The sequence below is a fragment of the Kogia breviceps genome, chromosome 1, assembly GCF_026419965.1.
Source record: "Kogia breviceps isolate mKogBre1 chromosome 1, mKogBre1 haplotype 1, whole genome shotgun sequence".
In the NCBI taxonomy this organism is placed as follows: Eukaryota; Metazoa; Chordata; class Mammalia; order Artiodactyla; family Physeteridae; genus Kogia; species Kogia breviceps.
In genome coordinates this window covers 57,851,202-57,874,477 of record NC_081310.1, presented here as the reverse complement: position 1 = coordinate 57,874,477, position 23,276 = coordinate 57,851,202, and the positions used below count along the sequence as shown (strand labels likewise).

General features: G+C 48.7%; 1 protein-coding gene and 1 long non-coding RNA gene across 2 annotated transcripts in view; one reads left to right on the top strand and one right to left on the bottom strand.

Moving 5' to 3' along the window:
* Nucleotides 1-22,680, top strand: part of LOC136793637 (uncharacterized) — a 48,016-nt gene extending 25,336 nt beyond the window's left edge. Inside the window, exon 3 of the long non-coding RNA XR_010839253.1 lies at nt 22,594-22,680. This is a non-coding gene — a long non-coding RNA (uncharacterized lncRNA). The remainder of the gene's footprint in view (nt 1-22,593) is intronic.
* Nucleotides 2,856-3,845, bottom strand: LOC131757213 (Golgi-associated RAB2 interactor protein 4-like; the record flags this gene model as incomplete). The annotated part of the gene is made up of 1 exon (XM_059064503.2): nt 2,856-3,845. A coding segment is annotated over exon 1 (990 nt), but the record flags the coding sequence as incomplete, so codon positions are not given.
* Nucleotides 22,681-23,276: the final 596 nt, after the last annotated feature.

Sequence of the window (23,276 nt, the reverse complement as noted above, 5' to 3'; positions counted from 1 at the left end):
TTGTCACTCAGAGTTGTGATAATTACTCGTGCTGTCCTGTCTCCTCCATCATCCGTGTACCTCTATGCGGGACCGGGTTGGCACACTGTCTGAAAGTTGTTGCACTGAGGTAGCTCCCTCTCTGCACCATCACCTCCCACCCTGAGCAAGTCCTTTAAATGCTCTGAACTTCCGTTTGCTTATCTGCAAAATAGAAAGATGTGAGCATCGGAAGGGGGCACACACATTCAAGAACTTTATAAACGACTAAGGGCTATGCACATGGTTTTAACACTTTTTCTTCCTTCAGACTAGTGTTTAGCTGCACTTGCCTGTGTGGAAATCATAAGATCAAAGGAATGTGATGTGATCTTTTCGTAATTTCTCCACCTTGGGTCCAAGGAAAAGCTGGTGGAGAGTAAACCATTCATTGTGTCTCCCTGCAGCTCCTAGTCTTCTCGGAAGCTCTGGGTTAATCCTGGGGTCAGGAACCTTGTCTGGCCAGGGGCAACAGTGCCTATGTGTAGGTCTCGGGCTGTCTCGCTTTCTCATCAGTGCTCCCCACCAAGTGCCCTCCATTCCCTCCACCAACAGAAGAGACCTCTCCCCACCCTCCCGTGATGAGGTCTGTGGAAGTCACAAACTGAAGGTCCAATCAACAAGGATGCTCTGACCTAACAAATAATCTCACTCACGTGAGGGTTAAGGATTTGATTTTGGAGCCCCAAGAAGAAAAAAGTTCCTGAAGATTTGATATGGAAAAACCCTTCTGAGTAGGGCATTCCAAAGTTTAATTAGTGGCTGCAGGAGGACTGGACGCTGGGTGTTCCAGGAGTGGACGCTGGAATTCCAGGTGGGAGCGTGTTTATGGCTGCAGCGCGGGTCATGCCAGAGGCTAGAGGTAGAAGCCAGGGAGCCAGACGCAGCTCAGGGGTGGTCTGGATGCTCTCGAGAGAAGGCCAGCTAAGAGCTGTGAGCTCACTGAAGTCCGATAACCGGCTCCCAGCCCCCACCCCTCCCTCCGCTCACTCTAGTAAAATTGATGCTCATCTCTGTAGTTTTGGAACATGATGGTAAGAATGCTGGTGCCTCGGGTTCTTGTGCCGGTCCTATCTCAGGCTTGTTTGCTTGCCTCCTTCCCGTGCCCCGGACAGGGCTTTGCGTAAAGAAGTGGGCTGGTGGATGACTGTTCTGCAAAGATCCCATGTGCGACTGGAGCAGGTTACCTTCTCTGAGCCTCAGTGTTCTTACCTGGAAAGTAGGCATATCGTTCCTTCTTTTCCTAATAACCAAACCAGCGTTCTTGTACTTTACCTTAAATAAATGTAATTTAAAGATGCCAAACCTTTCGGACATCACCTTTGTGCATAAAGAAAAGTGAAAAATAGAGAAAGACATTGGCAATAACTTCATCACAAGTGCCGCGATGCTGATTTCAGAGTTAGTAAAATGTGAAAAATACACCACCTGTGTACCTACCATCTTGCCTAAGAGACGGAGCGATTCCCAGCAGCACTGACAGCCTTGTGTCAACCTCCTTGACCTAGCCTTTCCACCCTAGAGAAAACTGTCCCGAATTTTGTGTTTACTCTTCCCTCACGTTTAGCTACAGTTGTTTTTAAAACATGTACCCTATGCAATACATTGTTTGAGCTTGTTTCAGAATGGTTGCGTGAGTGGAATTGTATCCCATTCTTTTGATGTTTTTAAAAATCAGGAGAAGTTGATCTATGCTAATGTGTGTAGCTTATTTATTTTTCACTATTGAATATTGCACTCACTTCATAGTCTGCTGTATTAATTCTGTTGATGGAAATTTGGGCTGTTTCCTGTGTTTTGCTGTTAAGTTATTTTTGCTATACACATTCTCACAGTTGTTCCTTAGAACATGTGTGTTTCTCCAGGGTATATACCTGGGAAGGGAACGGCTAAGTCTAGGTGAAAGTGCTTGCTGTTCTGATTGCTAGCCACTACTGCTGCCCTTATTTCTGTCCACTGAATAGCCCGAGGGGACATGCGTCCCTGTTCTTGCTTTGTTTACAGGCCTTCAGAGGGAATAAGCATTTATAAAAAACAATACGGGCATAGTGAAGGAGAGCTTCCCAGGCCATAGTCTGACTTTCCACCATGGCTGGGGGTGTGGGGGGGCAAAGCCAGAAAGGAGTGGAGGCCAGATGGAGCACCGCTGTTGGCGCTGAGCATGTGTGTGAGGTGGGGCTGCGCTTGACTGGACACTGGGTCTCAGACTGTGGCGCAGCTGACCTCCCAGAATCCACTGTGAGGCTCCGTCTGGGCTTCGGGACCTAGAAAGTCAGACAGAACACGGCATGCATTCTCAGATTTTTATTTCAATTTCCGTAGGAAACTGCAATGGGCTCTCCAGGGGTATTTCCCTGAGCCCTGGTTCCCTTTGCAGCTCCCAGCTCTAGGTCCTTCAGCGGTCGCTGGCTCCGTGGTCTCAGATGTCACACCACCAGTGATTTCCAGGCCCTGGCCACTCTCTGCTGTCTCTGTGATGGCCTCCATTCGGGTCCCTTCCACTGCCTTCGGCGGGATGCTCACATATTCCTCGCGTGATGAGGCCACACTGTCTTTGTCGTAAGCTTGGCTCTGACATTCCTGAAGAAAGAGCCGATCCTGCTGAGTCTCTTGGTGATGGAACCTGAACTTGCTGTAGGTAAGCTCCTGCCCGATTTGTGCGAGGTCCTGGACTCGTTGGTGATGGGAGCACGGCTGATGGCTTTGTGAGCAGTGCCCTGCTTGTTGTCCCCCGGGCTGCCGTGGCCTTTCTCCTTTTGGTCGTCTCTAGTGGCTCTCCGGCTGCCTGAGCCCGGGCCGGCTGCTTTTTGGATGGTCTTGTTCCCCGCAGTGCCCCCAGTGGCTGTGTTGGTTTTACTTGCTCCTGGACCCTTGCTGGCTGTGGCTGCTATGGCCATGCTCTGCTCTTCGGGGGCAGGAGACTTGATCTCTGCCACGCTCAAAGCACCCGCTGCGGTGCCGCCTGCCACCTCTGCTGTCTCCACCTTTGTCGTTGCCCGCGATGCTGACTCTTTGTCAAGCACTGTAGGTTTTGCTTTGGCAGTGGCCACATCGGACATGGTATCGGGCTTGTGGGAGTCCAATTGGATCCCCTCCCCGCCAGCAAAAGCTGCAGACCCGACCGCGGCCACCTCAGAGGGCGTGTGGAGGCTCCTGATGCTCACCTGGTCCTCATCCCACTCTCCTTGGAAATCCTCCACTGCCGGGCTCCTCCCGTCCTCCTCCTCCTCCTCGAACAGAGTCCTGCAGATCATGTCCCCGGCTGGAACAGCGTAGGTGCGGCTGTGACCGTCCAATGGTGGTCGCAGGAGGTAAATCAGCTCTTCCCAGTAGGCGAAGAGGTCTTCCTGCGCGTCCAGAGGGGCACACAGCTGCAGGTAGAAGGAGCGGCCAGTGGCAAACTTCACGCGCAGCTGTCGTTTGTCACGATCGTGCGTGGAGATCCTCACAAACTTCAAGGGAAGGAGCCTGGTGAGCTCTAAGGTCTTGGCAACCTTGTGGCTCTTCCCCTTGGTGGGCTGGCTGTGCTCAGCGTGCTGTTCACAGCCGGTGGCCCGTCGGGCCAGCAGCATGATGTCTGGGAGTGGGAGGACGGGGCTGGTGGATGCGATGCCCACGGTCACCGTGCAGTCACAGTTGTGCACGTCAATCACGTGTCCCCTCTTCGTGATCTGGATAAAGTCGCTCTCGAATATCGGCGCGTACTTGAAAATGTCGTATTCGCCGTTGTGCAGTTGCTGCTGCAGCTCCCCCATGGTGCTTTTGAACAGGCCCAGCCCGGTGCTGCTCTGGGCCGTGTGATACGGGAGCAGAGAGTCCCCACTCATGGCTGTCTTCGATCACTGCCAGGCAGCGTGGTTAAGGCGGGCCCCTGGCTCTTCCCTCCCTCGGCCTAATGGGCCGAAGAGCAGAGCGAGCTGCGGTGCTCCTGCGTCACGCAGGCGGCCTTACGGCAGGTCTTCCAAGCCCAGCCCACAGGCCCCCACCTTTGCCTCAGGGTCTCCCAGAGGCAGGGGTGTGGGTAGGGGCACCGCTGGTCACAGCGGGGACTCTGTAGGGCGGCTGGACCCCAGGCTGAATCTCTTCAAGTGTGTAGAGAGGTATGGTAGGCTCCCCCTCGGCCTCAGCTCACTTCCGCTTCTGGGTTTTTATCTCCCCAAGCGGCTGTGAACGTCAGTCCTAGTGAGAGAAGTAACCACTTTCTCGGCCTAAGGCCCTGGCACAGCCTATTTATCCTCTGATGCCCTTTGTGACCTATCACTGTCACATAGCCCTTTGCCTCATCCCCCAGCTGCCCCGCCCCGCCCGCCCAGTGCAGGGCCCCCATCCTCTCACAAACGCGCCATTGCCCCCGCGGAGGACAGGCCTATCCTGCCAGTGACTGAGGTGGCTACTAGAATAAAAATGTCTTCAACTGGGAAAATTTTGTGTGGGTCCTTTTTCTTTTCCTCCCCCAGATTTAGCTACTGGATGAAATCTATAGGAATGTATGATGATGGGCTAAATTTGAACCATTTAAGCCCATGGTTTAATTGTATCGAATAACGTAGAGCTGGCAGTGGCGATCCTTACTCTGTCCTTTCATAACATCTCAGTAAACATCGATGGTGATTTTTAATAATAACATTAAAAATTGGTAGGAGGAGGCAAGAAAAGATAGAGACAGACAGAAGACTACATTAACTATTTAGGGGTTCTGGCTGCTAAGATCAGGAAAGGAACCTCAGATCCAGAACTGCCCTCCAAGCCCAGAAACCGTGAGGTCTCACCAAAGATTTCTCTTCTTGTTTTTTTGGTTTTTTTTTTTTTTTTTTTTCCACTGCGTTGGGTCTTTGTTGATGCACGAAGGCTTTTTCTAGTTGCGGCAAGTGGGGGCTACCCTTCGTTGTGGTGTGCAGGCTTCTCATTGTGGTGGCTTCTCTTGTGGCAGAGCACGGGCTCTAGGTGTGCATGCTTCAGTAGTTGCAGCACGCGGGTTCTAGGGTAGGTGGGCTTCAGTCATTGTGGCGCGTGGGCTCAGTAGTTGTGGCTCCTGGGCTCTAGAGCGCAGGCTCAGTAGGTGTGGTGCACGGGCTGAGTTGCTCCACGGCGTGTGGGATCTTCCCCGACCAGGGATCGAACCCCATGTCCCCTGCATTGGCGGGTGGGTTCTTAATCACTGTGCCACCAGGGAAGTCCTCACCAGAGATTTCTATGAGACTTCTCTCCTGGACAGTTGCACGTGCAAGCCCCTTACCTGACTGAGTGAGATGGGTTGTAGTTTTTGATGATCAGCAAAGCCTAAGTAAATCAATGCCCACGTGGGAAGTCCTCAGTCATCTTTCAACTGCCCGTTCAAATGGTACCTCCTTTGAGGAGCCTCCCCTGAATTACCTAATCGAACCTATTCTTCCTTCCTCTGTGCTATTGTAGAATCTCATATGTGTCTCTTTTACAGCATTAATCTTATTTTATTCAATTTTAGATTTACTGTATTATTTTTAAAATTTCATATTAATTTAGAATTATCTTGTCATTGTCTAGAAACCATAGTTGTCTTCAAATATGGTTGCATTAAATTTATAGGTCAATTTGGGGAGAATTGACATTTGATAATCTTAAACCTTCTAATCCATGCGGGTGATACTATCTAGTCTTTTATTTAAACATTTTAAATATCTCTCGGCTTATACAATGTATTATAAAAATTCACTGTAGATGTGTTGCACATCTTCCAGTAAATTTATCCCTAAATATTTGATGCTTTCTGATATTATTGTCAATGGGATTTGTAAGATTGTAATTTTCCAGTTGTTCGTGCTGGTTTATTGGTTTTTGTGTGTTGATCATGTGTCCTTTCACCTTGCTAAATTCACTTACTAATTCTAGTTTTGGTGTTTTTTTTGTTTGTTTTTTTTTAAGGATTTCTTGGAATTTTCTCTGTAGACAATGATGCTGCCTGTAAAGAAAGTTTTACTTTTTCCTTTCCAAACTGTGTGACTTTTATTTCATGTTCTTGCTTTATGCATTAGCTAAAGGCTCCAGCCTAGAATTTAGTAGATGGGTTAAGAGCAGTTATCTTTTCATTGTTCCCTCTCTCAGGGGAAATCTTCAATCTTTCACCATAAAGTATGTTGTTAGCTGTAGTTTTATTTCAGAATTGCCTTTTGTCAAGTTTAAGAAATTCACTTCTAGTTTTAGTTTTCTGGGCATTTTTATCGTGCAGGATTATTGGTGTTTTTCAAATGCTTTTTCTGCATCTATTGAGCTGAATACTTGATTTTTTTTTTTTTTTTTTTCGGTACGCGGGCCTCTCACCGCTGTGGCCTCTCCTATTGCGGAGCACAGGCTCCGGACGCGCAGGCTCAGCGGCCATGGCCCACGGGCCCAGCCGCTTCGCGGCATGTGGGATCTTCCCGGACCGGGACACGAACCCGCGTCCCCTGCATCGGCAGGCGTACTCTCAACCACTGCGCCACCAGGGACGCCCTGATTACTTGATTTTTAATCCTTCATTCTGTTAATGTGGTCAAGTACACTGATTGTTGTTTAGATGCTGAGTTGGCCATTCACTCCTGGGAAACCCCATGTGGTCGTGGTGCATTATTTGAACATATTGCTGGATTCAACTGGCCAGAAGTTTGTCAAGAATTTTTGTATCTGTATTTATGAACGATGTCGGTCTGTGATGTTTTTCTTGAACTGTTTTTGCCAGAATTGATATAAAAGCTTGTTTTTAATTAAAATTTATTTTTAATCAAACATATACATAATTTAAAATCATCAGATAGTGCTAGAAGGCTGATGGAGTAAGTAGCATTAGTTTCAACTACAGATAATTTGGAACGCCAAATATCTGCACTTAAACAAGATATATATGTACTCTCATTTAAAAGCAGTCTGAAAGGAAGGGAGTCAAGCTGGTATGGCAGCTCCACTGTGTCATCAGAGACCTAGGCTCATTGTCTTTTCCTGGTTATCCTTAGGGTCACTTCATATTCCAAGATGGCTGCTGGAGCCCCATTCATCAAGTCCATATTCCAGGCCATCAGCAAGAGAAAGGGGAAGGAAAGAGAAAGGTGGTCTGCCTCTCACTTTTACAGAGCCTTCCAGAAGTCCCACATGACCCTTCTAGTTATGTTTCTTTGGCCATCATTGTATCATATGACCACATCTAGTTGCAAGGAATGCAGGGAAGTGTAATCTTTTAGCTAGGTACATTGCCCAGGATTTACTGAGGAAGAAGAGGAGGATGGATACAAACATTATGCTGAGGCAAAAAGGCCAAGACACAAAAAGGGTACACACTGTATGATTCCATTTATCGGAAACTCTGGAAAAGCCAAATCTAATTTCTAGTGACATTACTGATTGCAGGTCAGGACTGAATGGGATGGAGCAAAAAGAAACTTTGGGGAATGATGGAAATGTTCTGTAACTTGATTACATGGGTGTATGAATTTGTCAGAATTCATCCAAATGTATACTTAAAATGGGTGCGTTTTTGTGTATATACTTCAATAAAGTTAATTTTTATAAGTTTGGAAAATCTCAGCAACCATAACAAAACTACTCGTAAATTTTGTTCATGTCCGTCATGTCTTCATTCGTTTGCTTACCTTTGCATGACTGAAATCAGAACGTACCTAATGACTTTGAATCTTGCTTTTTTCATTTAACATTACATCATAAAATTTTCCATATTGCTTCATTAATTTTCATAATCACCATTTTAAATGACTCTATAATCTTTTGGGAATTGAAAATGTAATCTATACTTACAGTAAAAAAAAAAAAAAAAAAAACACAAACAAACTTCGGAGACCCCCTACACAGTAAGAGCTAACTCTTCCCCTGAACTCTGACCTTTAAGGCCCCTTACTTAGAAGTAGTGGACAATCCAGTTTCTAGTATGTACATTCAGAAATATTCTATGCATATAAAGACAAGATGTGAACGTCTTTCCCTCTCCTTTTAGACATAACTAAGACAATACAAGATGCTTGCTTTTGCCCATAATACAGCTTGGTTACCATCTCATGTTCCTACATCAAAAGGGGCCTTGTTCTTTTTAACCACTACATGTATTCTACAGTGTACTGAACCAATATTGATAAGCACTTAGGGTTTTCCCAGGTTTTTTTTTCTGTTTCCCATACCACAAGGTATAATGTTAAAGTTTTGACTCAGCTATCAATTTACAGTAGATGCCACATTCCAAAGGCAGTGCTAGCCTGTATGCAAAATGTACCACAAAAGTAGCTGAGAGCTTGTCACATGATCATTGAAACCTCTCAGCTAAGCTGAGGATATAAAAGGGTGGAGAGGGAAGAGATTGTGAAGGGATTTGGGAGGGCTTCCTCCACCCGTTAAGGTCAAGAAAGACTTTCTTCAACAGGTAACTCAAAGGGCTCAGTATACGTCCCTACAGTCAGGGGTCTGACTTCTGTCTAGGAAACACCGAGGAGGAAAGAAATACTAGAATGATCTCTTAAGGGTATAAAGTGGTGTGGCTCCTGCTGTGCTCATCCTGTGGGCTCAGGACTTTTCCAGAGAAAATTACACAAGTTTTCCCGTGCAGCGGTTGGCTCTAAGTCGGTGCCATCTACACCCCCCTCCCCCTCCCACTGGCTTCCTCTGGTCTGTCAGCTGGAGGCAAGGCCAGCTTTGCCCATGAATCACAACCTGTTTCTCTCATATGCTCAGCACAAGTCAGGGGCGGACAGGCCAGGACATCTGGATAAGGTCTGGGTCCAGTTCTCAGCCTGGCTCCTTGCCTTTGACCATCTTCGGCCCCTAGCCCACCTACCCTGTGGGCTGGGCTGAAATAGAGACCCCGTGGGTCACTGTGCTCAGCCTGAAGGGCTTCTCTCTTCCTTCCTACCACCTGCATCAAGACAGGTGCTTCTTCTCACCCCGCTGCTGCCCTCCCGGGAGAGCCTGCTTTCTGGGCTTCTTTCCCCTCATTTGCTCCTCTTGATCTAGAGGCCAGTTGCCAAGGTCATGACATGCACACACTCCCTACGTGATCTGTCCTTGCAGTCCTTGGGTTGTTCTCTCTCTGCTCCTCCCGCCCTCAACTCTGCCCAGGGCTGGCTGTCCCCAGGACAAGGCATACGCTCAGAGAAGACGAGCCCCTGTTAGCATCCTTGGGAGCAAAGCAAAATTCTGCAAGGAAAGTCACTGCCCATGAAGATAATATCCAACAAGGTGCTTCTCAAACTTTAATTTGCATTGGAAGCATCAGAGGATCTTGCTGAACCGCAGACCCTGACCCAGGCTATCTGGATGATGAAAGTGTGCATCTCTAACAAGCTCCCACGTGATGCCAGTGCTGCTAGTCTGTGGACCAGACTTTGAGTGGCAAAGACTTAGGACATTCCAAAGCCAAAGTGATTTTTAAAAAGTCATTCTTTGGGGTCATCTCATAGGTAGAGAGAGCAAACAGAATTAAAAATAAATTACTGGGACTGCCCTGGTGGTCCAGTGGTTGAGAATCCGCCTTCCAATGCAGGGGACGCAGGTTTGATCCCTGATTTGGGAACTAAAGATCCCACGTGCCGCGGGGCGACTAAGCCCGCACGCCACAACTAGTGAGTCCGCGTGTTGCAACTACAGGGCCCATGTGCTCTGGAGCCCGCACACCATAACTAGAGAGAAGTCCACACGCCGTAACCAAAGATCCCGTGTGCTGCAACTAAGACCCGATGCAGCCAAAAATACATAAATAAGTAAATAAATATTTTTAAAAGATACATCCTCAAAAATAAATAAAATTAAAAATAAATTATTGAAATATTGTAAAGCACAAGGGCTTTTATTTCTTTCAAGGATACGTATTATCATGGAGTGGAGTGACAGAGGGCTAAAAAAGAGGGTCCTGTGACTCTGCCGCAACAAAGAGGGAAGCACTAAGATTCACAGGTCTGTTTTCCTGCTACATGTGAGGGCTTCGAAACAGCTTGAAAATGCCTGATTCTCACCCATAGACCAGGGTGCTATGACGGATTCTCGTATCCATTTTTTTTTTTCTTGGCCATTTTTAGGGCGTTTTCTAACCCTCCTTGAGTGTGTTCTTATCTATGCATTGAACAAATGAACAAAGAATTGGATTAGTTTGCTAAGAAATTAGTTTCCTCACTGTACAAAAGTAAACTCTGGTCCCATCACTACGTTGTCACAAAGTCTGTGCACTGTTCAAGTTAATGATGCTTTCCCCAAACCTAAGCCAGGCTCACACCTGTTTCCTTCTATTGCCGCTGCTTGCCCAGGGGTTGCTCGGGGTTACATGAATGTGTTTTCCTGAGCAAGGCTGGGCAGTCACTGTTGCTGTCCTGCAAGGACAGCCAGAAACAGCTCTTCTGTGATCACCTCTCCCCGCCTGTGCCGGGTCGGGGTGGGGATGCAGGAGGATTGGCAGGGAAGCTAAGAGGCTGCTTTGAGAGGCTGCCAAGTAAAGTGCTGCACGGTTATCTCTGAGTCATCAGGGCAGGGACGAGCTTGGAGGAGTGGGGTTTTCCTGCCAGTATTGTGGTGTCTCTGGGTATGAGCAGATGCAATTGGCTGTGTGGACTGGCAACCAGCCCCGTGGCTACTGCCTCATTTGCATCATGATTTATATGGTTGGGTCTTAGACACTCATGGGTAGGTGTTTTTCTGAAAGGTTTAGACAGACACATGCTTTATGCCTATCTAGGCAAGTGAAGAGTTCTTTGGAGTGATGAGCAGATTTTTGGCTGTTGCTTAATTTGTGCATTTCTACCAGTGGTGCCAGCTGCTAATGCAGTGATAGCTGCATTAGAAGCTGGAGCACCTCACTAGGGTCCACATTATGAAAAGCTTCACGTTGGGCCCTTGGCGTTGGAGAGGAGAGGCGATAAAGAGAACTGGTAAATACAGCCCTGGTTTTTGAGGAACTGACAGTCTGAGGCAGGAGGAGAAGCAAAGAAAGATCCTGAGAAATCATGAAGGAACTTCTGTGCAAATGGGTTTAGGAAGCACAAGGGCACGGGGCGGTGACCGTGGAGAGAGCAGAGGTGCTGCAGCCCTAGGGGGCGGGGGGAAGCAGAGGGGAATTCGCTGTGTCCTCTAGGGAGTTACTTAACCTCTCTAGGCTTTAATTCCCACCCCCATCCCCACATCCCACAGCGAAATCCCACAGCAACTGCCAGCTCAGTTGCTTGGAGGATTAAATGAGAGAATGCATATAAGATGTCTGGAGCAGCACCTGCTGTCAGTGGCACCTGTCACAATTATTATTGTCAATAGGATGGAACCACGGACCAACCATGATGCTGTCTTTCACATTTAGCCTTCCACTGTGAGGAAGGCCTGCCCTGAGCTCCCTCACTCCCTCAAACCTTGGGTTTTCCTTGGAATCGACAGCACCAGTGAATGGCTGGACAGAGGGCAAAGTGCCATCTGTGGCCACCAAACAGGATAGAACAGAATGAGGCTGAGAGGACCACTTGAGGGTAAACGTCAGAAGTGCAACCTCAGGGACAGAGAGCATCACTCACTTTCTACCCCCAGCCAGCTGGCTGGAACGGGTTGGCAGACTGAGAGGTTGCATGATGAGTAGTTACGAGCATAGGGCCAAACCGGGTTCAAATCTCAGCACTGTCACCATTCATATCCCCTTGGGAAAGTGACCTTAACCTCGCTGCATCTCTGTTCCTTGATCTGTCAGATGGAAATAATCATAGTGTTGTTGTGAGAATCAGAGAAGTTAACACATACAAAGGGGTCAGAACAGTGTCTGGCATGGAGTCAACACACTATTCTTTAAAAAAAAATAAAAAATTATTTATTTATTTTGGCTGCACCGCATCGGTATCTTTGTTGTGGCACGCGGGATCTTTAGTTGCAGCACGTGGACTTTTAGCTGCAGCACGCATGTGGGATCAAGTTCCCCGACCGGGGATCGAACCACGGCCCCCTGCATTGGGAGCGCGGAGTCTTTTACCCACTGGATCACCAGGGAAGTCCCTGCTATTCTTATTTAGCAGAGATCCTTGGGTATGACGTTCTGGGTTTTGTCCCTCTGCGATAATTTTTGGGGAGGTGGCTGGCCTGTGTATGGTAGTGTGACGGGGGGCTGTGGCGGCAGAGGACTGAAGACACCCAGGTGGGCAGGCAGAGCCCTGCCTTTGCCCTGGTCTGTGGGTTGTCAGGGAAGGGGAGGATAAGGCTGCTTGCCAGGAGGGAGGAGGATGTGCTTGTCCAGGGTCTTAAAGTTCCTTTAAAGGACTCTAACGAATTTTCTAGGAACATCCATGAGGAGCTCGGGGCCCTGCCCAAGGTGTCATCTCCTCTTGCAGGTGGAGAATGGCTGTGTCTCCATGACCCTTCTGGGGCACCATGCCCACCAGCTGTAGCCTCTGCTTCCCAACCCGCCAGCAGCCCCTCAGCCCAGGCACTGGTGCCTAAACCTTACCCTGGCAACATCTGACTTTTCCCACCACTACTTTCCCCTCTTTCGTGTTCCTTCTTTACTGAAACAAAACAAACAAACAAACAAACAAGCAAAAAACCCTTGTTGTGTCATATCTAGTCTTGTAAGTCACTTTAGGTTGCTCTTGGAATAGGCAGAGTATAAATAAATAAACTTGTTCCTGGAGTTCTCGTTTACCTTTCTTCAAGTTTTTACAGCAGTGATTTTCAAACATTTTTTTCAGAGATATCCCCCCTCCTCCGCTTTTTTTTTTTTTTTTTTTTTTTGATGTGGACCTTTTTCTTAAAGAAGATGTTGGGTGTAGGAGTTTATTAATTTATTTTATTTATTTTTGCTGTGTTGGGTCTTCGTTTCTGTGCGAGGGCTTTCTCTAGTTTGGCAAGCGGGGGCCACTCTTCATCGCGGTGCGCGGTCCTCTCGCTATCGCGGCCTCTCCTGTTGCGGAGCACAGGCTCCAGACGCGCAGGCTCAGTAATTGTGGCTCACGGGCCCAGCCGCTCCGCGGCATGCGGGATCCTCCCAGACCGGGGCTCGAACCCGTGTCCCCTGCATTAGCAGGCGATTCTCAACCACTGCGCCATCAGGGAAACCCGATGTGGGCTGTTTTTAAAGTCTTTATTGAATCTGTGACAATATTGCTTCTGCTTTATGTTTTGGTTTTTTGGCCATGACGCATGTGGGATCTTAGCTCCCCGACCAGGGATCAAACCCACACGCCCTGCACTGGAAGGCAAAGTCTTAACCACTGCACGGCCAGGGAAGTTCCGAGAAATCCTTTAGAAAAATTTTTTTTTAAATTTTTGGCTGCATTGAGTCTTCACTGCTGCTCACAGGCTTTCTCTAGTTGCGGCGAGCGGGGGCTACTCTTTGTTGTGGTGCGCAGGCTTCTCATTGTGGTGGCTTCTCTTGTTGCGGAGCATGGGTTCTAGGCGTTTGGGCTTCAGAAGTTGTGGCGCACGGGCTTAGCTGCTCCACGGCATGTGGGGTGTTCCTGAACCAGGGCTCGGACCCGTGTCCCCTGCATCGGCAGGCGGATTGTTAACCACTGAGCCACCACGGAAGCCCCCGAGAAATCCTTCTTCAAAAATGAAATATTTCGGTCTTCCCTGGTGGCGCAGTGGTTGAGAGTCCGCCTGCCGATGCAGGGGACACGGGTTCGTGCCCCGGTCCGGGAAGATCCCACATGCCGCGGAGCGGCTGGGCCCGTGAGCCATGGCCGCTGAGCCAGCACGTCCGGAGCCTGTGCTCCGCAACGGGAGAGGCCACGGCAGTGAGAGGCCCGCGTACCGCACACACACACAAAAATAAATAAATTAAAAAAGAAAGATTTCATAGAAGCTCTACATATATTATATATACCTCGGGTATTGTGGGCTCGGTTCCAGATCACCACAATAAGGTGAATATTGCAATAAATCGAGTCTCACAATTTTGGGGGTTCCCCAGTGTATATAAAAGTTATGTTTACACTGTACTGCAGTCTATTAAGCCAAAGTAGTATGTCTAAAAAAATGTATTAAAAATATATAAGGGGCTTCCCTGGTGGTGCAATAATTAAGAATCCGCCTGCAAATGCAGGGAACACGGGTTCGAGCCCTGGTCCAGGAAGATCCCACATGCCGCTGAGCAACTGAGCCCGTGTGCCACAACAACTGAGCCTGTGCTCTAGAGCCCGCGAGCCACAACTACTGAGTCCACGTGCCACAAGTACTGAAACCCACGCGCCTAGAGTCCGTGCTCCGCAACAAGAGAAGCCACCGCAATGAGAAGCCTGCCCGCCGCAATGAAGAGTAGCCCCTGCTCGCCGCAACTAGAGAAAGCCCGCAAGCAGCAAAGAAGACCCAATGCAGCCATAAGTAAATAAACAAATTTATTTTAAAATAGAGAGAGAGAGAAAATAAAAATTTATTTAAAATATTTTATCACTAAAAAGTGCCACAATAATTACAATAGTAACATCAAAGATCACTGATCACAGATCACCATAGTGTAATAATAACAAAAAAGTTTGAAATATTACAAGAATTACCAAAATGTGACACAGAGACATGAAGCGAGCAAATGCTATTGGAAAAATGGCACCAATAGACTTGCTTGATGCCAGGTTGCCACAAACCTTCAGTCTGTAAAAACCACAATATCTGTGAAGCGCAATAAAGTGAAGTGCAATAAAAAATAAAATGATATATATATATACGTGTATATATATATATATATATACATCTGTATGTATATATACATATATATATCCATATATATGTGTATATATATATCTTGCTCAGTTAAAGCATGAGAAGGACCCCGAGCACCCAGGCCCTGGCCGTTCCCTTTTTTTGAGGCATCCTTAACAAGCCTTAGCTCTGGGGATCCCTGTTTGTAAACCACCAGTCTGCTCCATGGAAAACATGCTGCAATACTTAGTATGTCATTTTGATGCAAAAAATAAGGAAGTGAGATGGTTTCTTATGACCTTTTGGACAATTTGCTAACTAGTGGTGGAATGCTAAAGAATGAAATGCTAAAGAATTCACTAGTATCTAACAGAAAAGAACTGTGAACGAAAACAAGTCTTGGGGTTTGCCTGGTGGCGCAGTGGTTGAGAATCCGCCTGCCGATGCAGGGGACACGGGTTCGTGCCCCGGTCCCGGAAGAGTCCACATGACGCGGAGCGGCTGGGCTTGTGAGCCATGGCCGCTGAACCTGCGCGTCCAGAGCCTGTGCTCTGTGACGGGAGAGGCCACAACAGTGAGAGGCCCGTTTACCAAAAAAAAAAAAAAAAAGTCTTATTGACTCTTCTATTATAAAAGATAATCATTGTGAGTTTAAGTAACAATTTGGTCTTAAATATTACTGATGGAATGTCACAGTTAAATGTGGCTCCTTCATGTGAAATGTAGAAGAAAAAACTTCAGAAGTCATGATGGAACAGAGTTTTAACTGATAACTGACACAACATCTCTATCAGCTGCCTCTGTCTCCCCCATACCAGTGAATTCCCCATTCCTCAAAATGCCTCCACTTTCCGGTCTCCCTCCTTAAAGAGGGTTTAACCCTCTTTCTTCTCAACTCCCAACTCCATGAAGCCTCTTGTAAGCTACCTAGTCCAAACCTTGTAGCACTATGTCAAGCACAGGCTGCTCTGAGTTAGGATGCGGGCCTGGCTCCCCCAGGGAGGGGATAACGTGGTGTCTGAATCACTTTGCACTTAATGGTCAGCCTACACTAGGGCAGTGGCACCAAATAACTGCCACCGTTATGCTCTAATTCTGCCTGGTACCTAACACAGTGCCAGCTTCTAAAATAATTCAAACTTTTACGGCCGTGTTGGTATAAGTCAAATATATTAATATCATATGTCAAAACATCTTCTTCAGACCTAAAATTAATTGTTTTCTTCTGATTAAAATACATTGCAGCATTTTTGTAAGTCTCCCAAAATTCTGTAGTACTTGGTACTCGGCAGGTATATAAGACTGCTGCTTGCTAGCTATGTGGACTGGGCAATTTACTTAACTTCTCTGGGTTTAGTTTTCTCATTTGTAAAATGAGGATAATAATAGGACCCAATTTGCCAAATTAAACGTTATCTATCACTTGTTTTGCACAGTTAAAAACTGGGAAGCAGGGCTTCCCTGGTGGCGCAGTGGTTGAGAATCCGCCTGCCGATGCAGGGGACACGGGTTCGTGCCCCGGTCTGGGAAGATCCCACGTGCTGCGGAGCGGCTGGGCCCGTGAGCCATGGCCACTGAGCCTGTGCATCCGGAGCCTGCGCTCCGCAAAGGGAGAGGCCACAACAGTGAGAGGCCCGTGTACCACAAAAAAAAAAAAAAAAAAAAAAAAAAAAACTGGGAAGCACAAAGGAGAAAATCTTAATTTCTTCTTGTGCTCTGATCCAACCTCAAATCTAGTGTTTCACTGTACTCTTGGCAAAAACAGACTTCCTATTTCAAAGGAAAAGCACCACAAAAAACAAATGAAACCAAACCAAAAGCCCTTTCTGAGACATCCAAGGACTCTTGCCAAGCACCAGCTTGATGAGTTCATAGTAAATGAATCAGAGACACACGCTTTAGATTTCCCTCTCAAAGTCCCAAGAGAGAAACAGGAAGGTGAGGATTTGAGAGAGCTCCTGGCTGTGCCAGCCCCACTCCACCAGCTGAGCGAGAGATCAGAGTGCCCAAGAGCCCCTCAGACATCCTTCCCCTGGGCTCAACTCACATTTCTCATTTGAATGTGTCCTGTCCCAGAGAGTAGATGCCATCGAGGGGCCCTGACAAGAAACCAGATAGTAAACACGGCACCCCAAACCCACTATTTGGTTATTGCTTAATCCTCCACCTCTATTCCGTCCATTTCTAGCTGCAGACAGGTAGGATTTCTAAGAAAGATCTGGGGGGTGGAGGTGGTGGACTGGCTCTCTGTGGGTGATGTTCTCCAGGAAACTCAGCTAGCTTCCTGAAAGATGTCATACACTGGAATGTTCTCAGGGGCTGGCAGGGGAACCCTGGAATGACTCAAGTGAGGACCTGAACCAGGAAAGGGTGGGTTATGGCCTAAAACCACACTCTCCTCTCACTTTGTCAAACTGCCTCCATTTTACTCACAGCTTTATCTCCTACCCCAATAACCAGGAAGACTTCCTAGATGAACTAGAAGCCATTTCCACCCCAGGTCCCGCTCACACCTCCAACACCCTCATTTGCATATGCCGTTAGATTTTATTGACAGCTGAGTGATCTGTGAATAGCTTCAGCAGGGTCCACTAATGGAATGCAATGAGTTGGATCGCAGCTTTTAAAAAGATCTGCTCGACATCCAGTTTGGTTGAGCCCCCCCCCCCCACCAGAGCCAATTTGTCAGAAAGTCAGTCAATACACGTGGAGTGATCGTGCACTGCTAGCAAGTCCTTTTGCCAAGCACTGGTTAGTGCAAGACCGAGACAGATGTTAAAGAAAGACCTGACCCTGACTCCTAGAGATGGAGAAGTCAGGGAAAATATAAACGGAAGCCACAAAGAACTCCAGACGCAAACATCTACAACCTGACTTGTTAACCTGTGTGGTCATGCCCAGCAGAGGTAAGTGTTCCCCACTGTCTTAATCTGGCTAAGGGTCTAGAGGCGGCTTCTTCCTCTCTGCCCAAGCAGGCCTTTATATGGAGCACACAGTATCTCCAATCCTAAGTGGAAACAAAACAAGTTTGGCACTACCGCTCACCCGCTCTAGGCATCCCCCCAGCCCCAGGAAGCAGGAGGGGCTTCCTGCCTAGAGGAGAGTAAAAGGCTCTCATCACTCAAAACTGGGCACCACACATCCCACAGCAGAGAAGGGGAACACTCAGCAGTTGCATCAGCAGATCTGTGTAAGAACCCACCACCTGGAGAAGACAACATGAATGCAGAATTGTAGCTGGAGGCTGTGGTTTGCGGTGACCACTGTGACCCACTGTAATTATCATGCACCAGGAGAGGGCCTGTGCTGGGCGTTTTGGAGCACAGAGATATATAAGACAGCTCTCTGGCCTTGGGACATCCTATATGAAGAGTCAACCAAAAGCACAAGGCTGTCTGCATTCAATGCCAAATGGCTGATGTGCACAGTGTATCAGAGGAAAAGAAATAATAATGGTAACATTTATTGAGCGCTTCCCATGTGTCAGAGCGCTATTCTAAATGGTTTATATATACTTAATTTTTCCAACAACCCGTAAGGTGGGTACTAGTAGTATTCTCATTTTATTGATGAGAAAAGTGAGGCTCAAGGAGATTAAAGAATTCACTTGGTGTCACATGATTTTTAATGGTAGATCCAGGATTTGAACTCAAAATTCCACTTCCACAAGCATGTTTTTCTTAAGAGATGGGAAAGGACTCTGGGAATGAGAGGTAACAGAAGGCACAGGACTCTGACTCTTGTTTTTTTCTTTTTTTTTTTTTTTTTCTGTGTGTGTGTCTGTCTGTGTGTGTGTGTGTGTGTGTGGTACGCAGGCCTCTCACTGCCGTGGCCTCTCCCGTTGCGGAGCACAGGCTCCGGACGCTCAGACCCAGCGGCCATGGCTCACGAGCCCAGCCGCTCCGTGGCATGTGGGATCTTCCCGGACCGGGGCACGAACCCGTGTCCCCTGCATCGGCAGGCGGACTCTCAACCACTGCGCCACCAGGGAAGCCCTGACTCCTATTTCTGTTACTTATTTTTGATATAGACAGGGAAATTCAATGGCTGAGTTTTAAAGTAGGAGCATGCCTTAACAGTCGAGAGATCGTTTCTGATGTTTAGTTTTGCAATATTTAAAATCCTCAACTTGTGAGCATGGTTTTAAATTATATATTCAGTATCTTGTAATAATTCTCTCTATATATATGAATCACTTTGCCGTACACCTGAAACAAACACGATATTTAAAATCAACTATATTTCAATTATAAAAAAATTATACAGTGCGAGAGCAGTGGGCTGGGACTGTCTGGCTGGCGGGGAAGGGGAGGAGCTGAGGGGCAAAGAGGAAGGGAGGGCCGGGAGGGAGAAGCAGCTCTCCTGGGGGCTGCCTGCGTGTCGCTGCGGAGTCCCAGGCTTGCCTCTGCATCCTGCGCTCCCTGATGCGGCCTCCGTGTCACAGGCGGGACGGAGGACGGAGGGGAGGGGCATCCCGGTCGGGTGGGCGTGGGAGAGCGTCCTCAACAACCTCTTTCTTCCTCCTTGGGGTCGAGTCGTTCGCGAGGCAGCTCTCTTATCCTGGTGGGTCCCGTCCCGCAAGGGTCCCGGGTCCTGACCCTCGGTCCTCGGAGACCCTGTCAGGCAGGACCCAGAGTCTCCTGAACCACAGCGCCATCGTGTGGCCGCTGACAGGTGCCTCTGGGGCTCCTCTGGCTCCGCTATCCCGCGCTCTACCCACCTGTGCTGGTGGGTTTCAGTTGGCTGTCTTCTGGGGCAGGGAGCCGAGAGGGAAAGTGGGCCTGCCTGCCGAGGCCGGGAGCAGATTTGCCTGGCTCTGAGAACTGGCTTCTCAGAGCGTAGCATATTGGAAGGAATGATCATTAGAGCTGGGCGGGCCAGAGCCCTGCCCCCCTTGCTTAGGAGCTTTTGTCCCTGAGCCTCTTGGGGCCTCAGTTTTCCCATCTGTTAAAGGGGCATAATAATACCTGGTGGAAGATAAATCGCGAAGCCTCTAGAAGCCTCCACCTCCTGCAAGCGGTGGGAGCTCAACGTGTCATTGATGGTGCCATAATCCTCAGTCACCCCAACAGGTCTCAATGCTGCTGAGACTCAGGCTTGGCAGACGGCAGGTGTTCGGGGTGCAAACCACTAGGAATGCCTTCTTAGTGCCAGCTTAATAGTGGGATAGCCCCAGGGCTAAATATTTGCCTATTCTCATAAAAGATAACAGTCCTGTTGGTCTTGCAAACCACATAGGAACAGCTGGCTAATCTGTTCACCAGCCCAGGGGAATGCTCCGTCTTCACCATTTACTTCTGCCTCCCACGTCTGCCCGAGGGAAGCCCTCTGGGAACAAACACATCCCACTTCTGAGAGGCACTGCAGTTGCAGTGGTGAGGGGGAGGCAATAATGTAGGGGATCCCGCAGACCCAGAGTTCACTTGCCAGGTGAGGACCTGGGGCAAGTCACTAACTTCTCCAAACCCCTGTCTCTCACCTGTGAGTCAGACATCTTAGCTCCCAATTCCTTAGGCTTTGTGGAATTAAATGAGGTATTCATGTGAAACGCTTAGTACACTGGATTTAGTATGTATTAACAACACCAGAGAACTTATTAAAATACTAGTAACCGGGCTCCACCCTGAGTTTCTGAATCAGTATATCTGGGGTGAGGCTCAAGAGTGTGCATTTCTAATTTGCATTTCACAAGATGCTGCTACAGTCTGTCCCAGGACCAAACTTTGAGAAGGACTAATCTCGCATATACTAGACCTGCAATTCATGTTCACGGGGACTCCCCAGCCATCCAAGTACAAATCAAAAGGGAGAATGACAAGATATGGGGGAATGTGAACCCAAACCCTATCAAGCAAAAGCTGCAAGCCCAACATCCAGCTAGTAGTAAGAAGAGTTCCATTTAACAAACGTAAATTGAATGTCTTCTCTCCATTGCTTCCATATGCTCCGTTGGACAGTGCTTTGCTCACATGCACCGTCTCATTTGATACTCATCCTAGCCTTCTGAAGTGTGTGACGATCAGGAGGAAGGGGCTCTCGGAGAGGTCCAGTGATTGCTGAGGGCACAGAGCTCTGGAAGGCAGAGCACAGGCAGCTGGAGCCGGCTGACTATGATGGGGGCCCTTTCAAGCTGCCTCTCAGACACCTGAGCATGCTTGGCCGAGGCTGGGTGGGCCCCTGTGAACCTGCCTCGGGCCCTGCCCTCTGACGGCTTCTGTCCCGTCTGAATTCCCATCGCGAGCACACTCTCTTAGCCAGCTGAGTCTGCTCTGGGGTCAAGGGCCGAATCACCTCGCCCTTGCCAGGCTCATTGGCTCTGCCTCTCTTCTCACCCACAGGACACTTTGTCCTTCTAAGAGTGTGGCATGTGTCCTCACCTCTGGCTGTTTGCTCTGGGCTCCAAGGCTCCCAGCAAAAGGAGGAGGTCCTCAGGGTTTGGGGTAGAACCAGTAGGCCGTCCCTTGGCAAGCAGCACATACCAGGCCCTGCAGGTCTCAGAGGGAGTCCTCCCTTCCCTATCTTGGGCATCTGAGAGGCTGCAGAGACCCAGCCATAGCAACACCCCAGGAGCGAGCCACCTCGAGAGGCTCAGATGGAGGTGCTGCTCTCCCCCACTCAGCCTGGGTCGGGGAGGGAAGGGGCACTAACTGCACGGACTTCAGGATGCCAGGGTTCCCTCCTCCAGGCCCAAGATCCATTTGTTTTTATGGTTGCTGGAGGGAACAGGGGCTTGAGAGCAAAAGGCCGTCATCTGAAGCAACGCTGGGTCTCTGCTACCGAAATAGCTGTGTGGTCTAAGGAAGTCGCAACGTCTTCGCCTGCATTTGTTTCCTCCTTTGCAAAGAGCTGAGGAGGACCCGCCTCCTAGGGCCGCTGGGCGGGCTGAATGACATGGGTGTGTTCGAGCTGCTGGCACCTAATGAGCAGTGAATAACCCCATCTTCCTTCCTTTGGTGAGCCTGTTCCTGAAGGTACACAGGCCGTGAGACAAAGACCCCACCTGCTAGGAGCTTCTACCCCACAGTCTTGCCCAAACAGGGCAATGGCAGGAGGTCTGAGACTGGACCCGGCTGGGGGCATTGGGTTCAGGAGGTTGAGGCTGCTGGTCCAAGGGATGGGCACCCAGTGTGTGAGCTCTGCAGCTGGGTGACTGAAGCCTGCTCCGTGCCAGCTGGGCTTGAATCAGAGCTAATGGCCTGCTAATGGTTTTCAGAGCTTTGCCTTGGAGGTGTGGAGAGCCGTGTGACTCACTGAGAGCCCCGTGTGGCTCACTGCCGTGGCAGCCGGTGCGACTGGAGGCTCTTCCATCCAGCAGCCTCTGCTCTCAGCACCTTTCGTTTCAGGTTCCTTCATTTATATTTATTCATTCTGCAAACACTAGTCAGGAACCCAGAATGTGCTTGGCCCTGGGAGCACAGGCCCGGCTGAGGAAGACAGACTTGAAGGGGGGAAGGACTGAAGGTGGGTGACCTCCCACCCATCACCCCCTCTCCTCATCAGGCTCTGAGTGGCGGGGGGTGGATGAGTCAGAGCTTTCCTCCAGGCTCCCGAGGCTCACCCCCTTTCTCATGGGGTCACAGGAAAGGCCTGATGAAGGAGAAGTGTTTGAGGTTAATTGTGCTGAACTTGGCTCCTGAAGGGATGTGGGATGGGGAAGGAGGAAGCATGGAAGATAGTGCCCGGGGGACCAAGAGAAGGTACCACTGACAGCTGCGGCCATAGAACTGCCTTGGAAGGGGAGAAGATCAACTTGGTTTCAGTTTGTTTTCTTGAGTTTCTTTTCTTTTAGAAGATGAAAAGGGAGTCAAGAAGCCCAGTGTAAGGATCCTGGGGGATAAAAGTGAGGACGGAGAAAGGGTAAATGAAATGCTTCCTTGGCCCCAGCTCCCTCGAGCCTTCCTTCCCGGTATCTCTGTCTCCAGCATCTCCCCTCTTCCTCTGGCCATCCTCTCTACCCTCTTGTCTCTTCAGTGCCTCTCCATCCCAGACTACCTCTGAAGCTCCCGAGGAATAACTGAAAAGTACAGCGACCGCCAAAATTGCTTCCCCGGCCCTGGCTCCACCTCTGCATCTGCTGTCCAGATTTTGTTTCAAAGTTCTGCCTGCCACTCACAACCAGAAAAGAAGTACTGATTAGAAAAGAAAAAGAAGTTGGGAATTTGAGTTGGAAAGTGGAAGGAGCAAGGGATCTCTTTCATATTCAGCTAATGGCACTGTGGCTAGTGAGCTGTAGTGGGACATCAATACCAACTCCAAACCCCACTCACATCCTGCTGAACTGAGGTCTGAGTAAAGGCTAACTGATGGATGGTGACAGTGAAGTGACTTGTCTAAGGGTATTCGATAAAGACTAGTTCTTCTCTCCCTCTCCTCCTCCAAATTTCCTGGAGGTCCCAGGACATTCCTAAGACCCCCCCCCCATCTTCTCTGTGGCCTTAAACTAGCTTCTAACCGCTTGTCCAATTGCCGGAGCCTAGAGGCGGTTGGGAGCTTTGGAGTAACGAGCCTGGGCTCTTACTAGCTGTGGGAACTTGGGAAGTACTTAACTTCTCAGAGTCTCAGTTTCCTCATCTTAAAAAGGGGGGCAATAATATCTACCCAATGGGATGCTGTGAGGATTCAATGAGATCATGAGTTTGAAGGGCTTAACATGG